The sequence below is a fragment of the Cynocephalus volans genome, chromosome 7 (assembly GCF_027409185.1).
Source record: "Cynocephalus volans isolate mCynVol1 chromosome 7, mCynVol1.pri, whole genome shotgun sequence".
Classification (NCBI taxonomy): Eukaryota; Metazoa; Chordata; class Mammalia; order Dermoptera; family Cynocephalidae; genus Cynocephalus; species Cynocephalus volans.
The window spans coordinates 99,731,451-99,755,298 of record NC_084466.1 but is presented as its reverse complement, the minus strand read 5'-3'; the positions used below and the strand labels follow the sequence as shown (position 1 = coordinate 99,755,298).

Below are 23,848 nucleotides of genomic sequence, written 5' to 3'. Positions count from 1 at the left end.
CTGCCGGCCTGGGCTGGCCTGTCTTCAGTGCTGTGCGAGCTTCCTGGGTAAATCCAATTTTTAACCAGGGTTTAAAACTTGGGTGCGTTAGATTTGTGCAAAGGCTCTCAGTCTCCAGGTGGGCTCTAGACCACTGCATACCCACTCATTTCATTTGTTTTGACTGAAGTTAGCATTTTCTGAGTACCTACTGTATACAGTTGACAGGGAGGATGTTGTCATAGCTCTGTGGCTCCTGCCTTCAATGGTGATTGCTGCTTTGGGGAGGCAGCAGAGGAACCGCTCTGAGTATTCAGGAGTCCCAGCCTTACCCTAGAACGGGAAGATCTATCTCTAAAAGGGGCTGGACGTTTGGCCTCCCCTCTACTGCCCTGATATCCAGGCCTTTAATATTCTTGTCATGTACCTGTCTTGTATTATAGATTTTGGTCCCACCTTTTATTTTTAATTCTCCTCCTTCCCTTTTGTCTTCTTGGGCCTCTTGCTCTTCTGTTTTCTACATTGTATCTAGAATCTCGAATCCCATTTCCCCATGATTCCCTCACATCTGCCCCACAGAACAGCAGACATGATCGGTGGGGAGCATTCTCTAGTCTTCATGGTAGTGGAGTACTGCATGTTTTCAAGTCCACCCCAGACACTTGTCACTCTGCTTGTTCCATAGACTCTCTTGGCAGCTCTGATCCTGGTTTGCCTGCCCGTAGGCCTCTCCCTCCTCTTCCCTTCCTGGGCTGCTAGCTGCAGCAGACCTGGCTGCTGGGGGAACTCCTTCCTGGTGTGTAATCCTTGCTCACTGACACCCCCCCTTGTCTGGCTACAGCCCCCTACCCCATCTCAGCCGCCTGGGTCCACCAGTAGGCAGGCACTGGAACAGCATGGTGCTGCCCCTTGCTGCTGGTCTGTGGTCGTAGGCGTCTGGTTGCTGAGAGGCAGACACGACTCTTGATTTCACTTGAGCAGAAGGGAGGTTGGTCGGTGAAGGAGGAGCCAGTCCCCATGAGCATTTGGCTTGAGCAGAGAGAGGCTCACAAGGGGTGCTGTTTGCTCATTCTGCTGCTCCAGTGGGGGTTCTGGGGACTGGGAAAGGACAGGCCACTGGCCTAGGGCCTCCTTTATCTGGAAAAGGGGTGTCAGGATCTATGTATATAAAAGACCATCATGAAGAAAAGGGAGCAGATTGTTCTGAGTGTCTCTAGAAGGCAGAGTAAGAAGTAGTGGGTACAGGGTGTGGGAGGCTGATGTTAGTTCATCCTAACGGAATAAGTTTTTTTATTGTCACACTGCCCAACAGAGGGACAGGCTGCCTAGGGAGGGAGGGAGCTGGAGGAGGACAAGCAGAGAGGCTGTGTTAGGGATGGGGCGAGTAGACACTAGCATAACAGTAATAGCTAACATTGCATGATGTCATCTGCCAGATAGGCAGAACAGCACAGTGGTTAGAGCTTAACCTCTGGTGTTAGATTTAACTGGGTTCAAAACGTGGATTTGCCACCTTTTAGCTCTGTCCATGGGCATGTTACCTTTCTGTGCCTCAGTTTCCTCATCCGTAAAATGGAGATAATGGTAGTGTCTACCTCGTAGGGTTATAATGATGATAAATTAATGCATGTAAAGTGCTTGGGAAAGTGTCAGACACATAGGAAGGGCCATAACCACTCAATATTAGCTAGACATTGGAGCACTGTGTGACCTGTATTGACCCATATCCTCCACAAAGCATCATAGGAAAGCCCTGTCATTATCCCTACTATACAGGTGAAGAGACTGAGGACCAGAGAGGTGAGTAGCACAGTAGCAGCTCCACTGCAGCTCCTGCCAGCCCTGAGATTCCGGCTGTTACCAAAGGGCTTGGGTGGCAGCCTCAGCTAGAACTCAGAAGGATACTTTCCTGCTGGGGATCCTTGGCATGGCTGTGGCCGGGAGGTCCTGTCTGGTCCTGTCAGGAGCGGGGACAATGAGGGCTGTGTTTCTAATGTGGCTCTGTGCCCTATGTGGGCGGGTGAGGGCCGGGTGCTCAGGTCCCAGCAGCATCTTGGCTCCCAGGCTGGCTCTGACTAGAACAGATCGTTTTGCTGTGTCACAGCCAGCTCTGCGGGTGCCAGCTGGGTTCCCTCTGAGGAGATGCTGCTGCTCCCACGTGGAGCGCCTCTTCGCTCTGCTCTGTGCAGGGGCTCCACCTAGCCCTGGTCAGCCAGGACACAGGGCTAAATCTGGCTCAGACATGGCACAAAGCCCCGCTTCTCAGTGTGTGTTGGCTTCGATCTGAGGCTCCACGTGGCCACCTCTCCCCAGCAGCATTGGGCTTACACCACCCAAGGGAGGCAGGAGAGTGGGTTCACACTGTGAGTGGCCCATGCCTGACTGTGGCTGAGCAGTGGGACGAGTGATGGGCTCTCAGCTGCTCAGAGCCCACCCCTGGAGTCAGGGGTGAGGTCAGCAGGGGAGGAATGGCTTCCTCAAAGCAAATTCTTGGTCCTTACGTCTGGAAAAGGAGAAAACAGATGCAAAGGGGATGACCAATAAATGGCCCAACAACAGCCCCATTGATAGCGCCTGTCTCTCCATAGAAGACATTTACCCTTTCTGAGCTGGGAAACGAGAATGCTCCTGGCCACCTCCTTCCCATGTCGCTGATAAATGAGGGAGTGAAAGCCCTTTAAAAAGTACAGCATATGGGCCGACCCCGTGGCGCACTCGGGAGAGTGTGGCGCTGGGAGCGCAGCAGTGCTCCTGCTGCGGGTTCGGAATCCTATATAAGGATGGCCAGTGCGCTCACTGGCTGAGCGCGGTGCGGCGGGTCACAAAAAAAATGACAAAAAAAAAAGTACAGCATACGGTATTGTAAGAGGTTACTATATTCTGCTCATTTCTGTCTGGGGGCCTTCTCATCATCCCCAGTCTAAATCCTAACATTCCCCTCGCCTCCAGGCAGCCTTCCCTGTCTGCTCCTGCTCCTGCTCCGGGGTGTGCTGCTGGGTGCAGGCGTGGGGTGCGGGTGAGCGCCCTCTGGAGTCACTTCCCATTGCCTGTCCCTGCATTGTCTGATCCCATGAGAATGTGGTCAGCCTGCCCACAAACCTGTGAGCTTGTGAGTGATGAGGCAGTCCTTCCTCTCCTTCTGGGTTTGTCCCACTCCTCACGCGTTGACCAGTGCTGGGCACAGACGAAGAATTGACAAGTGCCTGTGTGCTTTTCTCCTGCAGGTTTGAGAAGATGGTCAGTGGCATGTACATGGGGGAGCTGGTTCGACTGATCCTGGTCAAGATGGCCAAGGAGGGCCTCTTATTTGAAGGGCGGATCACCCCCGAGCTGCTCACCAGAGGGAAGTTTAACACCAGTGATGTGTCGGCCATCGAACAGTAGGTACCACCCCTCGAGGTTTCTGGAGGCCATGGGGGCAGAGAAGAGCAATAGGTCTCTCATTACCTCTTGGGTCTCAGTTTGGTGGGCTTTTCCCTCCAGAGTGTCGAGGCTTCCTGGGTCAATCCATCCTCCCTCCTGGGCTGGTCTCCCTGCAGACACCTTGTGGCCGTTCATTAAAGAACGATTTAGTTAGCAGCAGATGCTTCACGGATGATTTTCTCATCTAGTTACAAAAACAGCCTCCCCTCCCACCCTTCCCACCCCACCGACACACACTCAGGGTAAGATTAGAGTCCAGGAAGCAGATGATTCTAGTGGTGAGCAAGGAGCTGACCAGGCCTGGGGCCGAGTTCTTAGAATTCCCCCTTGGTATAGCATGACCTCCTCCAGACTGTGTTCCAGGGAATTCTAGTGACCTCAAGATGATTACACATTCCCTGAAAAAAGGGCTCTATGGCCAGCTAGACTGGGAAATACTGCACGTTTATCCTCCTTTTAAAGATTTATAGCATTTGTTAGCATATTAAAGAAAACCCCATTCACTTTGATTAACTCATCATTTCTCAAACATCTTTTATACCTGAAACTCACCTCCACCCACATGCACATTCTTTCAGGAAACACCCTGTTAACAGTCAGAAGTGTTCCCTGACATGCAATTTTGAGAAACACTGGTTAATAGATGAGACAGGACAGACACAGGACAGAGTCCCGCCAGCAACCTGACGGCTGCCTTCCAGCATCACCTAAGAAACCTAGAATTCTCTGTCTCAACTGTAATTCACAGGCCTTCACTGAGAGGGAAGCAGGTAAACCTCCTCATCCCAGTGTAGTCTGGTGCATCCAAGTCTAAAGGACTCCTGTCCTGTGTCTGGATTCACTGTGCCACCAGGTTCTACTCCTGGTTCAGGAGAGTCCCTGTAGCCATATGGCTACCTGTGTAAGGAAGAGGCTTGCTTGCTGCCATCCTTGGTGCTGGCAATGCCGTCTCAACTCTGCATGAAGTGCTAGTTCCCATGGTTCCTTCTGTGGTCCTGGAAATTCAGATAGAGCCAGTGGCTTCATAGCTCTGAGGGCTCTTGGGAGAAGATGTGCATCAACTGTCTTTGTGGTTAGAGCAGGAGGCTGCTGGAAGGGGCACAGGATTTATGTGGACTTACTCTTCTGCTGCATCCATGTGCTGAAGCTTGTCCTAGGATCTCTATCCTTCAGGAACAATTGGTGCAAGGCTGCTGTAATCAGGGAGCCATGCTACTGAGTTTCCAACCATTTCTCATCACAAGCCTCCTGGTCAGTGGCTGGGAAGGGAGGGGAGCGGGGGAGGCTCTTGGCTTGTCTTCAAAGTCATTGGCGAAGTCAGAAAATGCCTGCCTTGCTCTTGGCATGCATCTGGTGTTGGCTCTTTAGTTACCAAGAAACATAAGCCCAGCTAGCTCAAGAAAGCATGTATATTGTAATAAAGGCTGCCTCCAAAACACCTCTAAAAAACATCCTATAAGGGCAGATGTTAAAAGCATTCTCTCTAAAATCTGGAGCCAGACAGTATCTCTAGTTTCTATTAGGCATCGTACTGGCTTCTTGGCCAGTGTTTTAAAAAAAGCTTAAGAATCAAAAAGTAAAAATGTCATTATTTGTAAATGGTAAATGTCTGTATGGAACACCCCCAACATATCTACAGACAAGTAAATAGAATAATAGGAGAGGTTAGAAAGGTTTCTGGAGATGAGATACAAAAGTGAATTGTATTTCTAACTATTAGCAATAATTAAAATATGTATATAAGCTTTTTATTTTAGAATAATTTTGGATTTACAGAAAAGCTGTAGAGGCTGGTCCAAAAGTAGGGAGCTCTCTCAGTCAATTGCTCACAGTCAGTGTCAGATTGAACTTGTTCTACTCTTCCCTGCTTCTCACTACTGCACTTGACTAGTCTTTAAAAAAAAATAAAAGAAAAGCTGCAAAGATAGTACAGAGTTTTCCTACATATCCCTTACCCAGGTTTCCCTGTTGTCAACATCGAACATTACTATGGTCCATTAAAGAGTATATGTGTGTGTGTATACGTGTGTGTGTGTGTGTAAAGACACCATTTACAATAGTAACAAAACTATAAACTACCTCAGGGCTGGCTTGGTTAGAATGTGGGTTTTGATCCCTGTACTGGCCAGCCTCCAAAAACAAAAAAGTCACCTCAGACTGAATCCAACAAAAGATATGTAAAACGTATATACAGAAAATTAAAATTTGACTGGAGAACATCAAGGAAGGATGCAACTTGCAGATCCCACAAGCAGCAGGCCCCCCCCCCCCCCCCCGGGCCTCTTGAGCGCTGAGTCCTGGGGGGAAGCAGATATTTCGCCACATGCTCAGGAGCTACCTGGTCTGGCCTTCCCACTTCTCTCCATGCACTGGACACACCATGACCCAGCCTGGTACAGTTTTCCTCCCACTACCTGGTATTCCTTGTGGAGGAGAACCCTTCTAGACTATTCTCAGGCACTTGACAGTCTTGATCCCATGCATACACACGTGGTGAATGGGGTTCTGCCTTCTGGTGTCTTGAAGCCTCTGTGCTGTAGCACTTATGGGCTGCTGTGGTCCTTAGCGTGCTAAGTGTTGGCCTCTAACCTCACAGGAATAAGGAAGGCCTCAACAATGCCAAAGAAATCCTGACCCGCCTGGGGGTAGAGCCGTCTGACGACGACTGCATTTCGGTCCAGCACGTGTGCACCATTGTCTCGTTTCGCTCGGCCAACCTGGTGGCCGCCACCCTGGGTGCCATCTTGAACCGCCTGCGCGATAACAAGGGCACACCCAGGCTGCGGACCACGGTTGGTGTCGACGGGTCCCTTTACAAGACGCACCCACAGTGAGTCTGCCCTTTGCTGTCATTGGCTCTCCGTACCCATCGGGGCTGAGGGCCTTCTCCAGAGATGAGACTTTTGCACCCAGCGAATGTTTTTTGGCAAACAAGACAATGCCCAGTTCTGGGAAGAGAGATCAGAGTTGCCCGGTGGGGAAGTGTCACCCCCAGCTGGTTCTCGCTGGTGTCGCATCTGCAACTCACTGTTCTGTAGCTGCCAGGCATGCTGGGTGGAACGTGTCTGTATCTTGTAGGGAAGATCTTCGCCCTCATTACAGCCTGTCATAGGTGCAGTATCCACATTCTTGTTTCAGATGCTCCTGTTAAAATCCCCCAAACCCTTAGGCATTACTTTTTTAAACAGGTAACTTGTTGACATTTGGCCTCTATGAGCCAGAAAGATGTAAGTTGTAAGTAGTTGGGGGAGGGGTCCATGCACCTGCTGGCTGACCTTAGCTTCAGCAGCCTCCCTGGCCAGTGAAAATATATGGCTTGTACATTTTTAAAAGGCCAAAGATAAATTTTATGTATTTATTTAATAAGATTAACTAATAACTGCCTATGATGTGATTTTTTTGGTATAGACCTCAGATTTTTTTCCTACTGTGCATGTGTAATGTGCATGTAAAGTGGCCTTGCAGATGCCATACCTTCATGCCCAGCTCTAGTGACAGTTAAACGAATGTTGACTTAAATTGAAATAGTTCTGTTTCTGAGAGCAGAGTTTCAGCTAGTTAAATGATGTTATTCCCAAGTTCATAATTTTGTTATCTTTTATATTCTTAAAGTATTTGTAAAATTCTTCATGATGAAACTAGCTATTTTGGGTTTTTTTTTTTTTTTTTTTTTTTTTTTGGAATTTCTTGGCTGATTTTGGGATAAGAAAGCCTAGCAACTTGCAACATCACATTAAACATTTTTTAAAAATTGTGGTAAAATGTGCATGACATAAAATATACTGTCTTAACCATTTTTAAGTGTACAGTTCAGTGGTGTTAAGTACATTCATATTTACCAGCCATCTGCAGAACTCTTTTCATCTGCAACATCACATTTAAAAAAAATAACTTTGATAAAATGTTTCTCATTTCAGAAGTAGTACACATACTCGGTTTAGAAACTTCAGATAGTTACAGAGAGAATAGCAGTATTCTTAATCCCACCCCTTGGAGGTGACCATTGTTACTATGTTGGGGAACTTTTTGCCTGTTTCTTCTGGCATGCAGCCTTCCATACTTACCGCAGGCTACAAACACACTCTGAGAAAGTTCTGTGTCTTACTGTGTCCTGTCTTAAATTCTCTTCTAGCCACTGAGAAATATCCAGATTTTTAGGGGGAGAGGGAAAGAACCAAGTGAAAATAAAAAAGTGATTATTTATTGAACCCTTCCTCAGCACCAGTTACTAATCTCAGCATTAGTTCCCACCACATCATGGTCCACCAGATACTGTGATCCTCATTTACTCCAAGCTTAAGTGGCCAGCTCAAGGTTACCTGATGTGGAAATGGTGGAGCTCACCTTTGTTTTGGGATCTGACTTTCAAACACTGCTTTTGATCACTGCTGTATTGTCTTCTTGTCATGGTAGAGGACAAAATTTTTTTGGATCTCAAGTTTTTTGTGTGCGGTACTCATGATAAGAAGACTCCTCTTTGTGTATGATGATGGGCAGTTTCATTTTTCCTTTTTATCTGTCTGCATTTACTAACTTTTCTACAGTGGATGTCTACGACTTGCAATGAACAAAACAAGTGTAGAAAATGGAATTAAAATGTGGTGAAAGAAAGGGGTGCCTGAGGTCCCCAACAGATGGCTCGATCCAGCTGTTGTGGCACATCCGCCCCCGCCCCCTCCCCCTCCTGCAGGTATTCCCGGCGTTTCCACAAGACTCTGAGGCGCCTGGTACCCGACTCCGATGTGCGTTTCCTCCTCTCGGAGAGTGGCAGTGGCAAGGGGGCTGCCATGGTGACCGCGGTGGCCTACCGGCTGGCCGAGCAGCACCGGCAGATAGAGGAAACCCTGGCCCACTTCCACCTCACCAAGGAGATGCTGCTGGAGGTGAAGAGGAGGATGCGGGTGGAGATGGAGTTGGGGCTGAAGAAGCAGACGCATGACAAGGCTGTAGTCAAGATGCTGCCCTCCTTTGTCCGGAGCACCCCAGATGGGACTGGTGAGTGCTTGTTGGGAGCTGCCATGCCTCTCCTGCTCATGCCAATGACCAAGTTGCAGCAGGGCTGGCGAGGCTGGATTCTCTTGCACTGGGGATGCATGATTTTGTAAGAGCTGGCAACCCTCTCAAACCTCTGTTTTGCATTTTTACCACTAATGTGTCATATGTGCGACTCAGGGCAGTTAAATTCCCCTGGTTGGACCTCCCTGGCTAGAGCTCTCTCTAAAACCAAATCCCTGCTCAGAATTAGAAAGTGTTCTTATAAGAACAAAGCTGGGCAAATCCCACAGCACTGGATAGGTTCTTTCACAAACAAGGTAAGCCGGTAGAATGATAAACACAATGTACCTGCTTAAATCCTGATAGGGTGTGCATGAGGCAGATGGGGTCCTAAGGGTTGGTTTCTACACCCAGGCAGTTTGGAGAATAGAATCCTTAATGCTAACCTTAGTGGTTCTCATTGGAGCTGAGCACTGTGGGGAATCTGAAGAGCTTTCCACCTGGGTCCTTGGAGTGGTGAATGTTTGTGATATGAATATGTCCTACGTGTAGTGACTTCTTATGCATTATAAACTTAGGGTTTACAACAACAACCATTTTTTATTGCTCGTAAGTCTAGGGTCAGCAGGGTGGTTCTGTTCATCTGGGCTGGCTGGGCAGATCTCTGCTGGAGTCATTCCTGCATCTGCAGTCAGTTGCTGGGTCAATTGAGAGGCTGATCTCAGAGGGTCTCCCACATGTGTCCGGCCATTGGTTGTCTGTCAGCTGGGGTGCAGGGTGCCTGTATGTGTCTCATCCTCCCGTGGGCCACCGGCTGTGCACGTGTTAAAAGCAGGGTCTGTGTTGGAGAGGGAAGACTCCAAAGCCTCTTGGGGCCCGAGGCTGGGGACTGACTCAGCTTTGCCTCTGCCACACTCTGTTGGCCAAAGCAAGTCATAGGGCTGGACCAGATCCAAGGGGAGAAGAAATAGACTCCATCTTTTGGTGGGAGGAACTGCAGTCACATTGCAAAGAAGGATGGGTGCAGGGAAGGGAGTGATTGTGGCCATTTTGCAAATACTCATATGTAGACAAATTATTAATTTTTGTATGAGGTTCCCTAAACTCAGAGTATTGTTGTCAGGCTTTTAGTAATCCTGGTGAAGTTCGTTTATTTATTGAGACAGGTGGTTCAGCTGTGGGGCCTTTTGTCCTCCCAGTGTGGCTGAGTTTGTGGTGTCAGTGATTTAGTGCGCACCCCTCCTCTCAGCCTCCTCTGTGCACTGGAGCGAGGTGTTACTGCTTCTCCCATGTATCCAATAGGGGGGTTCTCACCATGTAAGTCTGGAGTCTCGGGGTTACTGGCTGCCAGGAAGCACTTTGTTTTTAACATTCTTTATGTTCTTGACTTCAACAGAGCATGGTGACTTCTTGGCCCTGGATCTTGGAGGAACCAATTTCCGTGTCCTGCTGGTGAAAATCCGTAGTGGGAAAAAGAGAACGGTGGAAATGCACAACAAGATTTATGCCATTCCCATTGAAATCATGCAGGGCACTGGGGAAGAGGTGAGGCAGCTCTGTTTTTACACCCCCGTAGTATCCATGCATCACACATGGCTGGAGGCACTGGTGCTCATGGGGTGACCAAAACCTGCCATGTGATGCCCATAGCTATGCGTTGTGCCCTCGTGGCACCAAAGGACCGGGTTACTTTCAGCCATGCCTGGCTTATGACAGTCTGGTGGCTGGGAAGGTCCTGAAGAAGCAGGCTTGCTCTGCATGTGTCAGAGTGCATGTTTGCGTGTGAGTGTGCATGCATGCTTGTAAATGTGCATTGAAAGTATGAAACGAGAGAGGGCATGGGTAATCCCTTCTTTTCTCCTAAAGCTGTTTGACCACATCGTCTCCTGCATCTCTGACTTCCTGGACTACATGGGGATCAAAGGCCCCAGGATGCCTCTGGGCTTCACCTTCTCATTTCCCTGCAAGCAGACGAGTCTGGATGCGGTGAGTCTCTTTCTTCCAGGTGGCAGTCTTTGGGCATCTTCGACTCCCCTGTGGCCAGCATGGGCTGGCTCTTGAGGCTGTCTCCAGCCTCAGTGCCATCCCTGGATGTCTGGGACTGGATCACTTGTCACTGTGGGTTGACCCAGGCTTGATCTCACACTGTCTACTCTATTCTGAGGCTCTTCTCCACTCTTCTTTTAAAAAACGCAGTCGCCTACTCTGGGAAGAGTTTGGGTCCTCCAGGCAAAAAGAATCTCACTGTCTACTGTGTCCCCTTTTCCTTTAGTTGTTGTCTTGATTATCACACTTCTCATACAGATAGTGATTAGTGACTGTGTCTGTCTTTCCTGCTAATGGTATGCTCCCTGAGCAAGGACCTGTGTCCCCATGTGCCCTAGCACAGTGTGCTGTCAGAGGAGATACTTAATACATGTTTGTTCAGTAAATGGGATGAAATGAGGCCAAAGATTAGGGCTGAAACACCTGCTGAGTGCTAAGTGCTGGGTTCAGAGCTGAAGGTTATAGCTCCTGTCTTCAGGGAGCCCATAGTCTAGTGGGGGCCAAGTCCTCGCACAGCAGCTCCATCTCTGTGCAGTAAGGGGTGGGGATGGGGAGCAAATTCAGGGAAACAGATTGTTGGAAGAGCTGCAGGCAGCTCTGTGTGTCACAGGTGGAGGTGTTGCCGTGGAGGAGGCTGCACTTACAGAGCTCCTAGGCAAGCCCTTGGGCTGGGGCTGAAGCCTTGATTGGCAGCACTAGGAGAGCTAGGCGGGGCCATGGCCTGTGCAAGCCGGTTAATCCAGCCACCAGTCACGTTGCTGATGTGGGGCCTTTTTCCTCTTAAGGCCTTTTAGATTTCAGCAATTGGACCTATATGAACTTCTGTTTTTTGCGGTTTTTAAAGGTCTGGTGATTTTTTAAAAGCAGTTTGCTTTTACCTTCATCTTGTATTCATCACAGTAAGTACAGACCAGTGGCACTTTTTTTCCCAGAAGGTGTTTTAACTTTACTTCAGTGAGACTTAAAGTTTACTTTAGGCAGTCATAGTGTTACTAAAATCTCGAATTCCTTCACTTATGTTGTCAGCAAACTCTTCTTCATGGGAATTAGTTGGTTGTACCAGTGGTGGCACCTGGCTAAGAATCGGGGGATCTGGGTTCCTGTCCAGTAATGCCATTTGCTGAGTGAACTTGGATGTAGCCATTAGCCTTATATTCCTCAGTTTCTCCATCTGTGCAATGGGGATGATTTCAGACTGCTGTGAGGACAATGAGGTGGGGGTGGGCCTGCAGGGTTCTATTTAGATCTTAGCGGTCTGTGCCTCAGGTGTCTGAACTCTGTTGTCTAACTGTGCGTCCTTGGTGGTTGTTGACTTGGGAGGGTGGGTGTGAAATTTTGGGTTCTGCCGAGAAGGATTAATTACACAGGACTCCCCTGGTGTCTTTCATGTTTCAGGGAATCTTGGTCACCTGGACAAAGGGTTTTAAGGCAACTGACTGCGTGGGAAACGATGTAGTCACCTTACTAAGGGATGCGGTAAAGAGGAGAGAGGTAACCATTAAAAGAATGTTTTTAAAAATCTTTACTGGTTTTTTTGGTTATAAAAATTGTACTTGCTTGTTGTAAAGAATTCAAGCAATACAGAAACATGTGACCTAGATAATAAAAGCTCTCCATTTCCTCACTTGACTACCAGCAATAAAACCAGAGTTAACAGTTTTGTGTTGTTAAAGGATTTTTTATTTTTTTAAAAGAGGTAAAATCATGACTATCATACAAATTGAAAAAGAAAGAAGCAGCCCCTGACAGCTCGGCACAGCCTGGTACTCTCAGCTAGGCTTTAGTGCTCTCCTGCTGAACAGTTTCGCAGAGCGTAGACATTAGATGCAGCCGCTCTGTGGCCATGATGGGTTTAGATAGGATCACTTCGTAGCCACGTCAGAACTCAGAACATACTGAATCATAGAATTGCATATGATTCCTGACAGCGTCCAATCCAGAGCAGAGCCCCACATCTTTGAACCTTCCCCCAAACCACAAGACAGACCCAAATTCTATAGTAGTTTTTCCAGCAGTTTCTAAGATGCCCCATGGGGTATGTTCTCCAGTGCTGCAATGAATCAATAAACCTAACTTTGTTCAACTGTAGGTGTGTTTCTGGTGGCCTTTGGCTGGAGGATATTGAAAACATATTAAATGAAAAATTCCAAAGATTTTATTTAGCTCATTAATTAATTAGGGAATCAGTAAGAAAATTTAAAAAACAGTTTAAACAACAGTCTAAAGAATAGACAGGCGATCAGGGAGGATGAAATGTGAATGTGTTTGAAAGAGGGATCAGTTGCTCCTGGAAGGGTATGCTAGACAACGTCTAATATGTCATTGAAAAGATACCTGGTGATCTATTTTCACACCTATTTCACAACTATTGATGTTAGTGTGTGTTCTTCCAGCTTGCTTGCCATGCACGTGCCAATGCAAACACCATTTTTTAAATGGGAATCATACTATATATACAATACAACTTGCTTTTTTCACTTAATATGAAACAGGTATCTTTACTTGTCACTACATTTACACCAGCCTCATTCTTTTTCCTGGCTGCATAGGATTCCGGCATGTGCCCCTTTCGATCTGTATTTGGGTTGTTTCCTCTTTCTGGCTGTTGCAAGTCATGCAGTAGATATCCTGTATGTGTACCTTTGTGCAGCTGCCTGACCACTTCTGAAGGACAGATTCTGAGAAATGGATTCAGGATATGGATTTTATGTTTCTATTTTGCCCTCTGAAAGGCCATCACACTTTAAACTCCCAGGAGAAGGAACTATTTGGCCATCGTCCCTTGTCTTTATTCAACGATTCCCTCTAGCACTCAGGACCTTCTGTAAAATGGGTAGGACAATTCCCCTTCCTTATATCTCAGATTTCAGATACATCTTTAATAGGTGTTTAGTCAGTGAAGGAGCAATTAATTGTCTTTTTGTAGGCTAGTAAAAAAAGACTATTTTAGATTATGCACCAGTGATTTTCTGACTGCTGTGCAGCAGAGTGAACTGGAAGGATTTAAACCAGGCAGAGCTGTCCCTTCCCTAAAGCTATGTCCCTTTCTTTCCAAAGGAATTTGACCTGGATGTGGTGGCTGTGGTCAATGACACGGTGGGCACCATGATGACCTGTGCTTATGAGGAGCCTACCTGTGAGGTTGGACTCATTGCAGGTGGGTGTCCTGGAAAGTCTCACTCCTCGGGGAGGAGAAGGCTGAGGTTTTTCTGTTTTGTGGGGCCTTGATCCAGCAGCTCAGTCCTCTGGGACAGTCGGTCTGTCAGTACCATCCCCTTATCACCTCCAGAGTTCAGTGCTGGACGAAGGCTGTAGGGTTCTCCAGGGGTTTTCCCTTCCCCAACACCCCCACAATGCTGCACATTGACTGTGATCAGATTGTCAAGAATTGAGCTTTCCAGGAGCAAGGACCCAAATGGCTCACATGGCCGGGTGGACAGGAAGGGCACTTGGAGCTGGCCTGGACCCAGGGCAACTCTGTTGGGCTTTTACAGATTGAGAGCCTGAGGCTAGGAAAGAAGCAGAGAGTGCCTCCTCTCCTGACTGTGCTTGCAGCTGGAAAGGGCCAGGGTGGCCATGGGCACCATTTTGCTTCCAGCAGCACTGTCTGTGAGTGGTCCCAGCCACTAAAGGGGGTTATCTGTTGGCTCTCAGGTTGTTCCCTTTATATTCCAAACACATCAGAGATCTGGGTCTCGAGAGCACATAATTCCTGAAGCATATTGATTTGGGCTATGAGAAAACCATTTGTGCAGTTGATCCTGCTCCTAGTGTTGGGGGATGCTGGGAAAGTCCCTAAATGTTTCTTAGCTGACACCTTCCAACTCTACCTGGACAGGGAGGTGTGTCACTCCTCCCACGTGGACCATTTGCTGAGTGTCTAGAGATGTGGATGAGGCCCCAACAGACGGCCCTCCTGGTGCTGGGAGGACCTTTTCATTCCTTGTCAAAGGACTTCTGGCTTCTAGGGAGCAGCTCTGGATGAAAGGTTGTTTAGGGCCCTGCTTTGGGGCTTTTTTTTCCCTTTCTTTTGCAAAGCTTTCTCTGCCTAGCCCCTCCCTTCCTTCTGCCTATGAATGGGCAAAGCTGGAGTGACACAGCATGTTCTCCAGGCCTGCACTTCCTGCCTGGGCAGCCCGATGACATGTTCCTGGCACCAGGCTCCAGCTCCATTCAAAGGCACTTTTTCTTGCCTCCTTTGATTGATCTTTTCACTCAGAAGTCCCGTGGGCAAGAAGCACGGTTTACATGTTTTGGCTTTCTTTGCATTGCGCCTCCCTTTCCAGTTCTGGAATTCCTCTCCTCTTAGTTTTAACCTTGGTTACACAGTCAGAAGCATCTGTGAATTCTGCTTCAGTGTCTTCAAAGAGGATGAAAATGACCAAAGCCCTTTTGGTCTGGACAGGGATGTCTTGTGTCCCCTAAGGTTGCTGAAAGTTCACCGGCGTTCTGCCTAGGATGAGTCGGTGATGCTCTGAGCCAGCAGCACCAGCAGCTCTGGGAGTTGTTAGAAGTGCGCAGCCTCGGCCCACCCTGGGCCTCCTGAGTTAGGATCTGCTTCTGAGGCTCTGCAGGTGGCTTAGGGGTATACGAAAGCATCTGTGTGAAGGACTCCTTGGTTAGCTGATTGCTTTTTAAATTTCCACTCCAATGAGACAAGTCCAATGAACACAAACTTGGATGCCATGGCAACGAAAACTGCTGTGAAAGTTTCAGAACAATTACTCTCAGTTTCTTGATATAGCTCCTCAGGGACTGGGAACAGCAAACGGTTTGTGGTTGCACCCTGGTCATTGGGGGCCACACTCTGAGTAGCCCTTCTCTAGGGAGTTCAGAAATAGAAATCAGAGGCTCCTGAGCCCCTGAAACCATATGCTAGATTGCTTGTGCGCCGTGTGTGGGTACACCTGGAGAAATGTTCCTTTTGCTCAGGAGAATCACCAGATTTTCAAAGAGGTCTGTGATACCAAAAAGGTGAGGAACCATTACTTTAGAGAGGCACCCTAATGCTGGAGCACTGTTCTGCCCTGAACTAACTGTGAGCTTCAGTCCAAAACAAGTAGGTAGGTTTATTGAGCAGGCATAGTCTGTGACCTTCTCTGATGAGAAAAGATAAATGGACATTGTGGTATGATAGTAAACAATCCTGTAATATAATACATATATATGAACGTATATGTATGTGTATGTGTGCGTGTGTGTGCATGTGGTGTAGATAAGTATTTTTTTCTTCCAATCTGAATATTGCCTAAACTTTGCCATTGAAGACACATCCCTTTGTTGTAAGATGGTCTTCTGTGAAAATAAATAGGGCCCTGCCTGGACAGGTAAACACATGAAGTTCTTAGTATTCTTGTGATGTAAGGTGATCAAATGCTCTCTGGGTGGTTTAACTCAGACTCTCCATTTATATTTTGAAGTTTTCTTGGAATACTTTTGCTTTCTTGGGAAAGCAAAGCTATTACTTTGTTCATCTCAAGAATGTGCCCCTTATCTGTAGAATCTCAGGCCCCAGCCGCAGTTGTGAGACCCCCAGGCATGGTGGCATGGCCATTCCTTCCCCCCTTGTGTGTTTCAGGGACTGGCAGCAATGCCTGCTACATGGAAGAAATGAAGAACGTGGAGATGGTGGAGGGGAATGAGGGGCAGATGTGCATCAACATGGAGTGGGGAGCCTTCGGGGACAATGGGTGTCTGGATGACATCAGAACAAACTATGACAGACTGGTGGACGAATATTCTCTAAACCCGGGGAAACAAAGGTAATTCTGCTGGTGGACGAGGCACCTAAGGGTCAGGATGGGGAGAGAATTTGGTTACACTCTGCCTCTTGCAGTGGGAGAAGTTTCTAGTAGGAGTAGGATCTGGATAGAGCTTGGAGACTGGTCCCACTGGTTCACTCCTGACCTTGGCTTTGGTCTAAGGACAGTAGAGATCTGAGGTGGATGGGACCGTGACATGGTACAAGATGGCCCAGGGTTGATGTCCTGTCCAGGTGCCACCTCTGCCCAGGAATATGTCCAGCGGATAGGGGACAGTGGCCACCATTTTCTCGGGGACTTTTTCATGCTGGAAGGTTCTAGCCTTTCCCTTGCTCTTTGTTTCTTCCCTATCAGAATAACATGGGCGTGGGGCTGAGGGTCAGGGCTGAAGCAGATGCCCCTTCTCAGTTTACCCTTCCCACCACAAGCCTCCTGCACCACCTAGCGGCTGTGTGGAGCTTTGCAGCTCAGGTCTCGGACTGTGTCTGAAATGGCAGTGTCTGCACTACCCCGAAATGAGACAAACGACTCTTTGTCTCCAGCCCCCAGGAATCAGGCTGTCCTCTGCCATAACCAGAAAGACTTGGTTCAAGTTGTGTCCCCAGGTCCAGAAAGAAGGGCTGGGTAGCACCTCCCAACATAAGTCGTTCCCCAGCCAGCCTCAAGATTTTTGGCTTTTCTGAACACCACCTATGCTGTTATTTACTTAATGTTGTTCTTTAAGTCAGCTTATATTCTTAAATTTAATGAGGGAGGAAAAAAGGGAAAACCATGATTACCATAAATAGATGGTAACCACACAATGAATATAGTGAAGAACGGTGTTATTCAATTCTGGCTAAATTCTGTCGCCTACCAAAGACTCTAAACTAAGACCGTCTTTGTTAAATGAGAGATCTGCAAATGTTGGAAGGAGTAGTTAAAGGCATGTCAGCACCAAACTGAGACTGTATCCTTGATGGAATGAGAGAGACTGGATGGGGATTGGCAGTGATACCCACTCTGTCTCTTTCCATGCTGGTTCATAGTTTTTTGTGGACCACATGAAATCTTCTGAAGTATCCTGGAGCATCCATATTTCAGTGGACTCTTCTCAGCTTGGGGACACTGGGCTTGGGTGTGTGCCATGGAAGCGTTTAAATCCCCTCTTATTTCCTGAGGCCCTTCAGCATGGAGAGGACAGGAAATTAAAATCCCCAAGAACAGGTTGGCCTCAGCTGTGTTGTGGACCTGAATTCTCCCACCTGTGTGGCCTTATCACTCTGCTGTGTGCTTGACCAGTACTCCTGGTATTTGCAGATCTTCAAAAAATCTAGGAGCTTTCCCTTTTGGTCTTCTTGTCCCTTTAAGACTCCATCTGGTCATTTGCTTATTCTGCAGATATTTACTGAGCACTTTACTAGGGGCCCAGCTCTGTGCTGTGTCAGGGGACTCAGAGCTGAACAAGACACACATTCCCTGTCCTCTTGGGGTTGTCACTGCAGTGGTGGAATGAGGCAGTGAGACAGGCTTCTGGGGAAGTGGCCTTTGAGCTGAGAGGTGGGGTGGGATTTGGCCAGGCAGAGGAAGTTAGGTGAGGAGGAGGTGCTCTATCAGTTAGACAAGAATGCTGGTGGTTTTGTGTCTGACATGGGGAGGTGAAGGGTTCCCTGGTCCTTCCTGTTCTGCCTCTGCCTCTGCAGGGAGCACAGGGCTGGGCACACGGCCATTGACGGTGCCCTTGAGGGGCAGTAAGAGCCCCAGAGTGCCTGTGAGGCTGAGGGCTGACAGTGCTCCTGGTTCCTTCGCATAGCTGCCCCAGCACCCTACTTCTGTCGCAGGTTTGAGAAGATGATCAGTGGTATGTACCTGGGTGAAATCGTCCGCAACATCTTGATTGACTTCACCAAGAAGGGATTCCTCTTCCGAGGGCAGATCTCTGAGACGCTGAAGACCAGGGGCATCTTTGAGACCAAGTTTCTCTCTCAGATTGAGAGGTGAGTGGGCAGAGGCTTCCCTGCCAGTGTCCATCCATTCGAGGTTGGCCTGGCTGGTGGATTGTGATGCGGGGGGTGGGACCGTAGGGAATGTTTTAACCATCTGTGAGGGTTTTTCTCCTCTGGGGTAGCAGGCCTTGAGCATTTGCATATTCAAATCATATAATTTTATTATAAATTAATTTCCTTTTATTCATCCTTTATGTCGGCATATTATATTATTTGAAATTATGTGTGTAAGTAGGTTATGTGGATTCCACCATAGGATAGTAAAGGTGTGTTACAAATGCTGGTACTAAAGGAGCCAGCCCACCCTTAACTCATCTGAAAGGTGGGCTAGGATGGCATAGCTTAGCCACTCAGTGGCCACATGCCCCATGGCAAGTTGTTCCATCATCCTCCTACTTTTTTCCTGTGGAGTGAACATCTCATTCTGCCTTTGCCATCTTCCAAGATGAGCTGTGGGAGGAGGAGGAAAAGGGATCTGAAAAAGCAAAACAATTGTGCAAACACCACCTTGTTCTTAGAATAGTCACGATAACCTAATGTTGGCTTTGCATGATAACCTGGCAAAGCCTGCATACTGCTTCTGCCCAGGCAAAGCCATCATTAAATGTGCAGACAGTTCAGTGGCACTAAGTACATTTACATTGTTGTCTAACTATCACCACCGTCCATCTCCAGAACTTTTTTTCATCTCAAACTGAAACTCTGTGCTCACCACACAATATCCCCATTCCTCCCTGCCCTCAGCCCTTGTCAACCACCGTTCTACTTTCTGTCCCTATGAATTTGACTATTCCAAGAACCTCATATAAATGGAATCATACAGTATTTGTCCTTAGTGACTGGCTTATTTCACTTAGCATACTTCCTCCAGGTTCATCCATATTGTAGCACATGACAGAATTTCCTTCCTTTTTAAGGGTGAATGATGTTCATTGCATGAGTGTATACCACAGTCAGCTTATCCATTCATCCATTAATGGACACTTGGGTGCTTCCACCTCTTGGCTATTGTGAACAATGCTGCTGTGAACATGGGTGTATAAATATTTGTTCAGGTCCCTGCTTTCACTTATTGTGTGTATATACCCACAAGTGGAATAGGTAAATCATATGGTAATTCCATGTTTAATTTTCCGAGGAACCGTCATAATGTTTTCCAGAGTGGCTGCACCATTTTACATCCCACCGGCAGTAAATGAAACTTCCAATTTCTCCATGTCCTTGCCAACACTTGTTATTTCTGTTCTTTTTTTTTTTTTTTTTTTTTAAATAATAGCCACCCTAATGGGTATGAAGTGGTGGGGAAAGTCTTTTTAAGCATAATAGCAAAGAAAGAAATCATAAAGGAAAATTGCCAAATATAGCTACATAGCTTGGCAAGTTAAAAAAAATTGGTAATCAAACTTAAAAGGCAAACCGTAAACTGAAGAAAACATTTGATTGTATGTGACAAGATGTAGAGCATGGCGTGGTGGGGGAGAGCTTTGGCAGGTCCCATTTGGAGAGCTGTCCTGCCCCACTGGCTATGTGCTTTGAGTGAGTTACTCTGTTTCTCCAGCCTCATGTTCCTCATCTTTAAAATGGGAATAATCATACAGGCATTGGTTGGTTGAGGAGTAAATGAGGTAACGTATGTAAAGCACCTGTCACATGTAAGTCCTCAAAAAGGGGCTGTCCTGTTAGTTCAGTTGGTTAGAGCATGGTGCTGGTAACACCAAGGTCCAGGGTTCGATCCCTGTGCTGGCCAGCTGCCAAAACAAAACAAAAAGTAAGTCTTTAAAAAAGACTGGCAGGTCTTATAATCATCATTATCATCATCATCATCATCATCATCATCATCATCATCATCATCGTCATCATCGTCATCTCTTCCATTTTAATAGGAATAAGACATATCCCAGGAGAAAAAAAATAGTCTTAGAATATAACAGGTAGTTCATATGGCCAACACACAAATGAAGAAAAAAATAAAGGTCATCCTCACTAAGAGAGAAGAGCGCAGACTGAACCTCAGTGTTCTGATGCCATTCCTATGACAGTGTCAGAAGTTTAAGAACGTGATCCTTTCCACTGCGGACAATAAGTTAGAATGCTCTGCTGGAGAGAGAGTAAATTTATACAGTTTTCTGAGAGGGATTTGGCAATGTGTATCAAAAGCCCTTTGTACTGGCCAGCTGCCAAAAAACAAACAAGGAAAAGCCCTTTGACCCAGAAGTGTATCCTAAGGAAAAAAATCAGAGTTGCACACAAAGATTTATAAACAAGAAACTTCATCAAAATGTTACTTTATAATAGTAGAAAATTACAAATACCTTAAATGTCTCCAAACTAAATTACGGTGCATCTCTAGAATGGAAAACTACTGCAGATGCTTGTTGTCCTGTTCTCAGATAAGGTAGTGGGACATTGCTTAGATGGACGAACTAGGAAAAAAGAACAGCCACTTATAAAGGATGATCCCATTCTGCATATCATGGGAACAATACCATTTTTAAAATGTCATCTAGGAAAAATAGATTTGTAGGAGATATATTCAAATATTAATATGTTTTAAAATGTTAATATGTTTGTTAATATATATGAAAATGTTAATAGCATTTTCCTAGGTATTGGGATTGTGGATAGTTTTGATTTTCCAATTTTTATTTTTCTAGATTTGCAAATTTCCTACAATTTAACATGTAATACTTTGGGGATCATTTAGAACAGAACAAAAAACAAAACAAATAAATGTTATTTTGAAGGAAAAAACCCCCATAACCCTATTTGTGGGTACATGCAATGATTTGGCTGGTCCTTTGGAACTGGTTCCCAGACTGCTCCTGTGGGTCCTGCCTTATCCAGCCCCCTGGCTTTTGTCCACTACAGTGACCGATTAGCGCTGCTCCAGGTCCGGGCCATCCTCCAGCAGCTGGGTCTGAACAGCACCTGCGACGACAGTATCCTGGTCAAGACTGTGTGCGGGGTGGTGTCCAGGAGGGCCGCGCAGCTGTGTGGCGCAGGCATGGCTGCCGTGGTGGATAAGATCCGTGAGAACAGAGGGCTGGACCATCTGAACGTGACTGTGGGAGTGGATGGGACGCTGTACAAGCTTCATCCACAGTGAGTAGGGCTTCTGGTTGGGATGGGCAGAGCTTGCTGGGCTGGCAGGTTCCCTGTAGGGTTATGGGGTATCAGGGTGTGGTTCCCATCAGAGAAATTCCTCACTGGGACACAGCCAGCCTGAAGGCAGTGCGTTCAAGGACTGGGACCTGTCTGGGACAAGGTAATGAGCCACTTGTAGAGTCTGCCTGGGATCCTTAGGGAGGCAGAGAAGTGGCTTCACTGCCAACTCACACCAGTGGCATGGCATGACCCTCTCCCCGCTCCTCCTGGGCCCCCTTAGGTGGGGAGTGTGGAGGGAGAGCAGAGGGCAGGGGGTGTGGGCTTACCCATCAGCCTGGTTAGCTGCAGCTGAGCCGGAAAGAAGGTGGTTTGTAAGTGGAGAGAGGAAATGAAGAGATTGTCTTATTCACCTGCTGAATCAGAGTTTGTCGGGACTTGGAAGGGCAGGAGCACTGGTCTTCATGGCAGGGAGGGATAGGAAGTGGCCTCCTTTTGGTCAAGTGTCTGACACGCTGTGCCAGAGAAGGACATGTGACCTCATCTGCTGTTTGATCCACTATATGTCCCAAAGCTTGGCTCTTAGAAATAGAGTGATCATATTATTTATTGTCTAAACTGGGTATGTTTGCCAGTGAGAAGAGTACTACTGATAATTACTCTGGGACCGTAGGCAAACTGGGACCATCCCAGATAAACCAGACCACAGTGTCACCCTACTTTTAAGCCACACCCCACTCAGGGTAGACATTACCTGCTTACCTCATGGCCATGGCTTGGAATGGAAACATTTGTCTTGCTCCATCCTCACCTCTGTCTCTGCACCTTAATACCTGTCCTTACTGTCAACTGAGGCAGGACATGGGTGTGGTTTAGAGCTAGGCTTTGGAGCATTCATTGTCAGACTTAATCCTGGCACCATCATTTAGAAGCTGTACTCAGTAGCTTAATTGCAGAATCTCCTCTTCCTCATGGGATAATAGCCACTGGCAGGACTAGAAACTATGTATAAAAAGTACAGGGCACCTGCTAGGTGCTCAACAAAGGGTAATTAATACTTCTCAGAGCCCCATCGTCCCCAAGCATCCTCCACCTGGCCCTGTCTTTCATTTTCAGCACAAAATGCAAGGACCTAGAGTCACCTCTCATTTCAGAGATGATTCTTCGCTGGGGGGCTGCCCTTTCTTGGCTGTAGCTGCTGGATGCCACCAGGCTGTTGCTGGTGGTGGGCTGGGGGTCTCAGAGAGCTGCAGCTGGGGTTGGGGAATGTTCACTCCCAACTTGACCAGCATGGGCTGCCTCAGTGGTCCGTGCCCAGGCCCTGGCATCCTGCTTCATTTTTGGGTCCTCAGGAACTCCAGAGCAGAGGATGGGATATGTGTGTCTGAGTTACTCATGCCTGAGCCCTTATAAGCCACACAGAGTAGCTTGTTCTTAGCTTCTCAGTTCTGCCTCCCTGCTGGAAGTCGTGATAATAGGATGACTGGAATCCACATTCCTCCCAACCAGTCTCAGTCACCCACCGTGCTTTTAATCGGCAGCCCCTGTCTCGTTTGCCCTCCTGCTTGTTGGGGACCTCAGTGTTTGCAGGTGGGCCCTGCAGCTCTCCTCGTCTTCCTCTGCCTACCTTCTCCTGTTTTTTGTCTCTTTCAGCTTCTCCAGAATCATGTACCAAACCGTGAAGGAACTGTCACCAAAGTGTTCCGTGTCCTTCCTCCTGTCTGAAGATGGGAGTGGCAAGGGGGCTGCACTCATCACGGCCGTGGGTGTACGGATACGAGAAGCGAGCAGCTAAGAGCCCAGGCCCCCCAGCCTGCTGCCCTTCCAGCACTTCTCTCTCGGAGCGGCGACCCCCTCTTCCTCCCAGCCAGCTGTGCTGGGACACGCCGCTGTCACTGGAGCCCGCCACCACTGCGGCGGTAGGAAAACAAACCCAACTACTGGCGTAACGTAGGGTACAAAATAGAGTGTGTGCTGTTGATAATATCTCTCACCCGGACCCCCTCACCCGCCTGCCACTCTGCATGATCTGATTTCGACCTGGATCCCACGTGTGAATTGTCATGGTCTCCGTTTCTACTGTCTGCCATCATCCAGCAGAGTTATTTATTGGCTCGAGATGAAAAGTCACACCACCTGACAGGCCTTCTGGGCCTCCGAAGCCCGTCCTTGGGGTCACCTCCCCTGTGTGAAATGTATTATCACCAGCAGACACTGCCGGGACTCCACTCCTAGGGCATGGCCTGAAGGGCCAGTGTGGACATAGTATTAGCTGCTTCTTCCTGTCCCAACACCCACCGCGGCCTGGTGTCCCATTGGGATGTGTCAGTGCCACTAAATTGTGTGTCCGTGGAACCAGTCCTAGCCGTGTTGTGACACTCTTGCATTCTCTTTGTCTCGTGGGGGGAGGTGGGCAATCCTGCGAGAACATGTCTTGTCTCCATTTGAGTAAAAGGAACCAACCAACCAACAATGCCGTCACTGGAATCTGCCATCGCTTCTGTGAGCCATGTTGTATGACCTAGTAAACTTTGTACCAGTTCAAAGACCCGAGTG

At 47.7% G+C, this 23,848-nt stretch overlaps 1 protein-coding gene across 1 annotated transcript in view; it reads left to right on the top strand.

The window, feature by feature from the left end:
- Window positions 1-23,838, top strand: part of HK1 (hexokinase 1) — a 68,191-nt gene extending 44,353 nt beyond the window's left edge. Inside the window, exons 8-18 of the mRNA XM_063101765.1 lie at window positions 3,204-3,359; window positions 5,999-6,232; window positions 8,093-8,397; window positions 9,794-9,942; window positions 10,264-10,383; window positions 11,839-11,934; window positions 13,501-13,600; window positions 16,022-16,205; window positions 18,026-18,181; window positions 21,059-21,292; window positions 22,946-23,838. Coding sequence (XP_062957835.1) covers window positions 3,204-3,359; window positions 5,999-6,232; window positions 8,093-8,397; window positions 9,794-9,942; window positions 10,264-10,383; window positions 11,839-11,934; window positions 13,501-13,600; window positions 16,022-16,205; window positions 18,026-18,181; window positions 21,059-21,292; window positions 22,946-23,087 — 1,876 coding nt within the window. The 3' untranslated portion in view covers window positions 23,088-23,838. The remainder of the gene's footprint in view (window positions 1-3,203; window positions 3,360-5,998; window positions 6,233-8,092; window positions 8,398-9,793; window positions 9,943-10,263; window positions 10,384-11,838; window positions 11,935-13,500; window positions 13,601-16,021; window positions 16,206-18,025; window positions 18,182-21,058; window positions 21,293-22,945) is intronic.
- The last annotated feature ends 10 nt before the right edge of the window (window positions 23,839-23,848 follow it).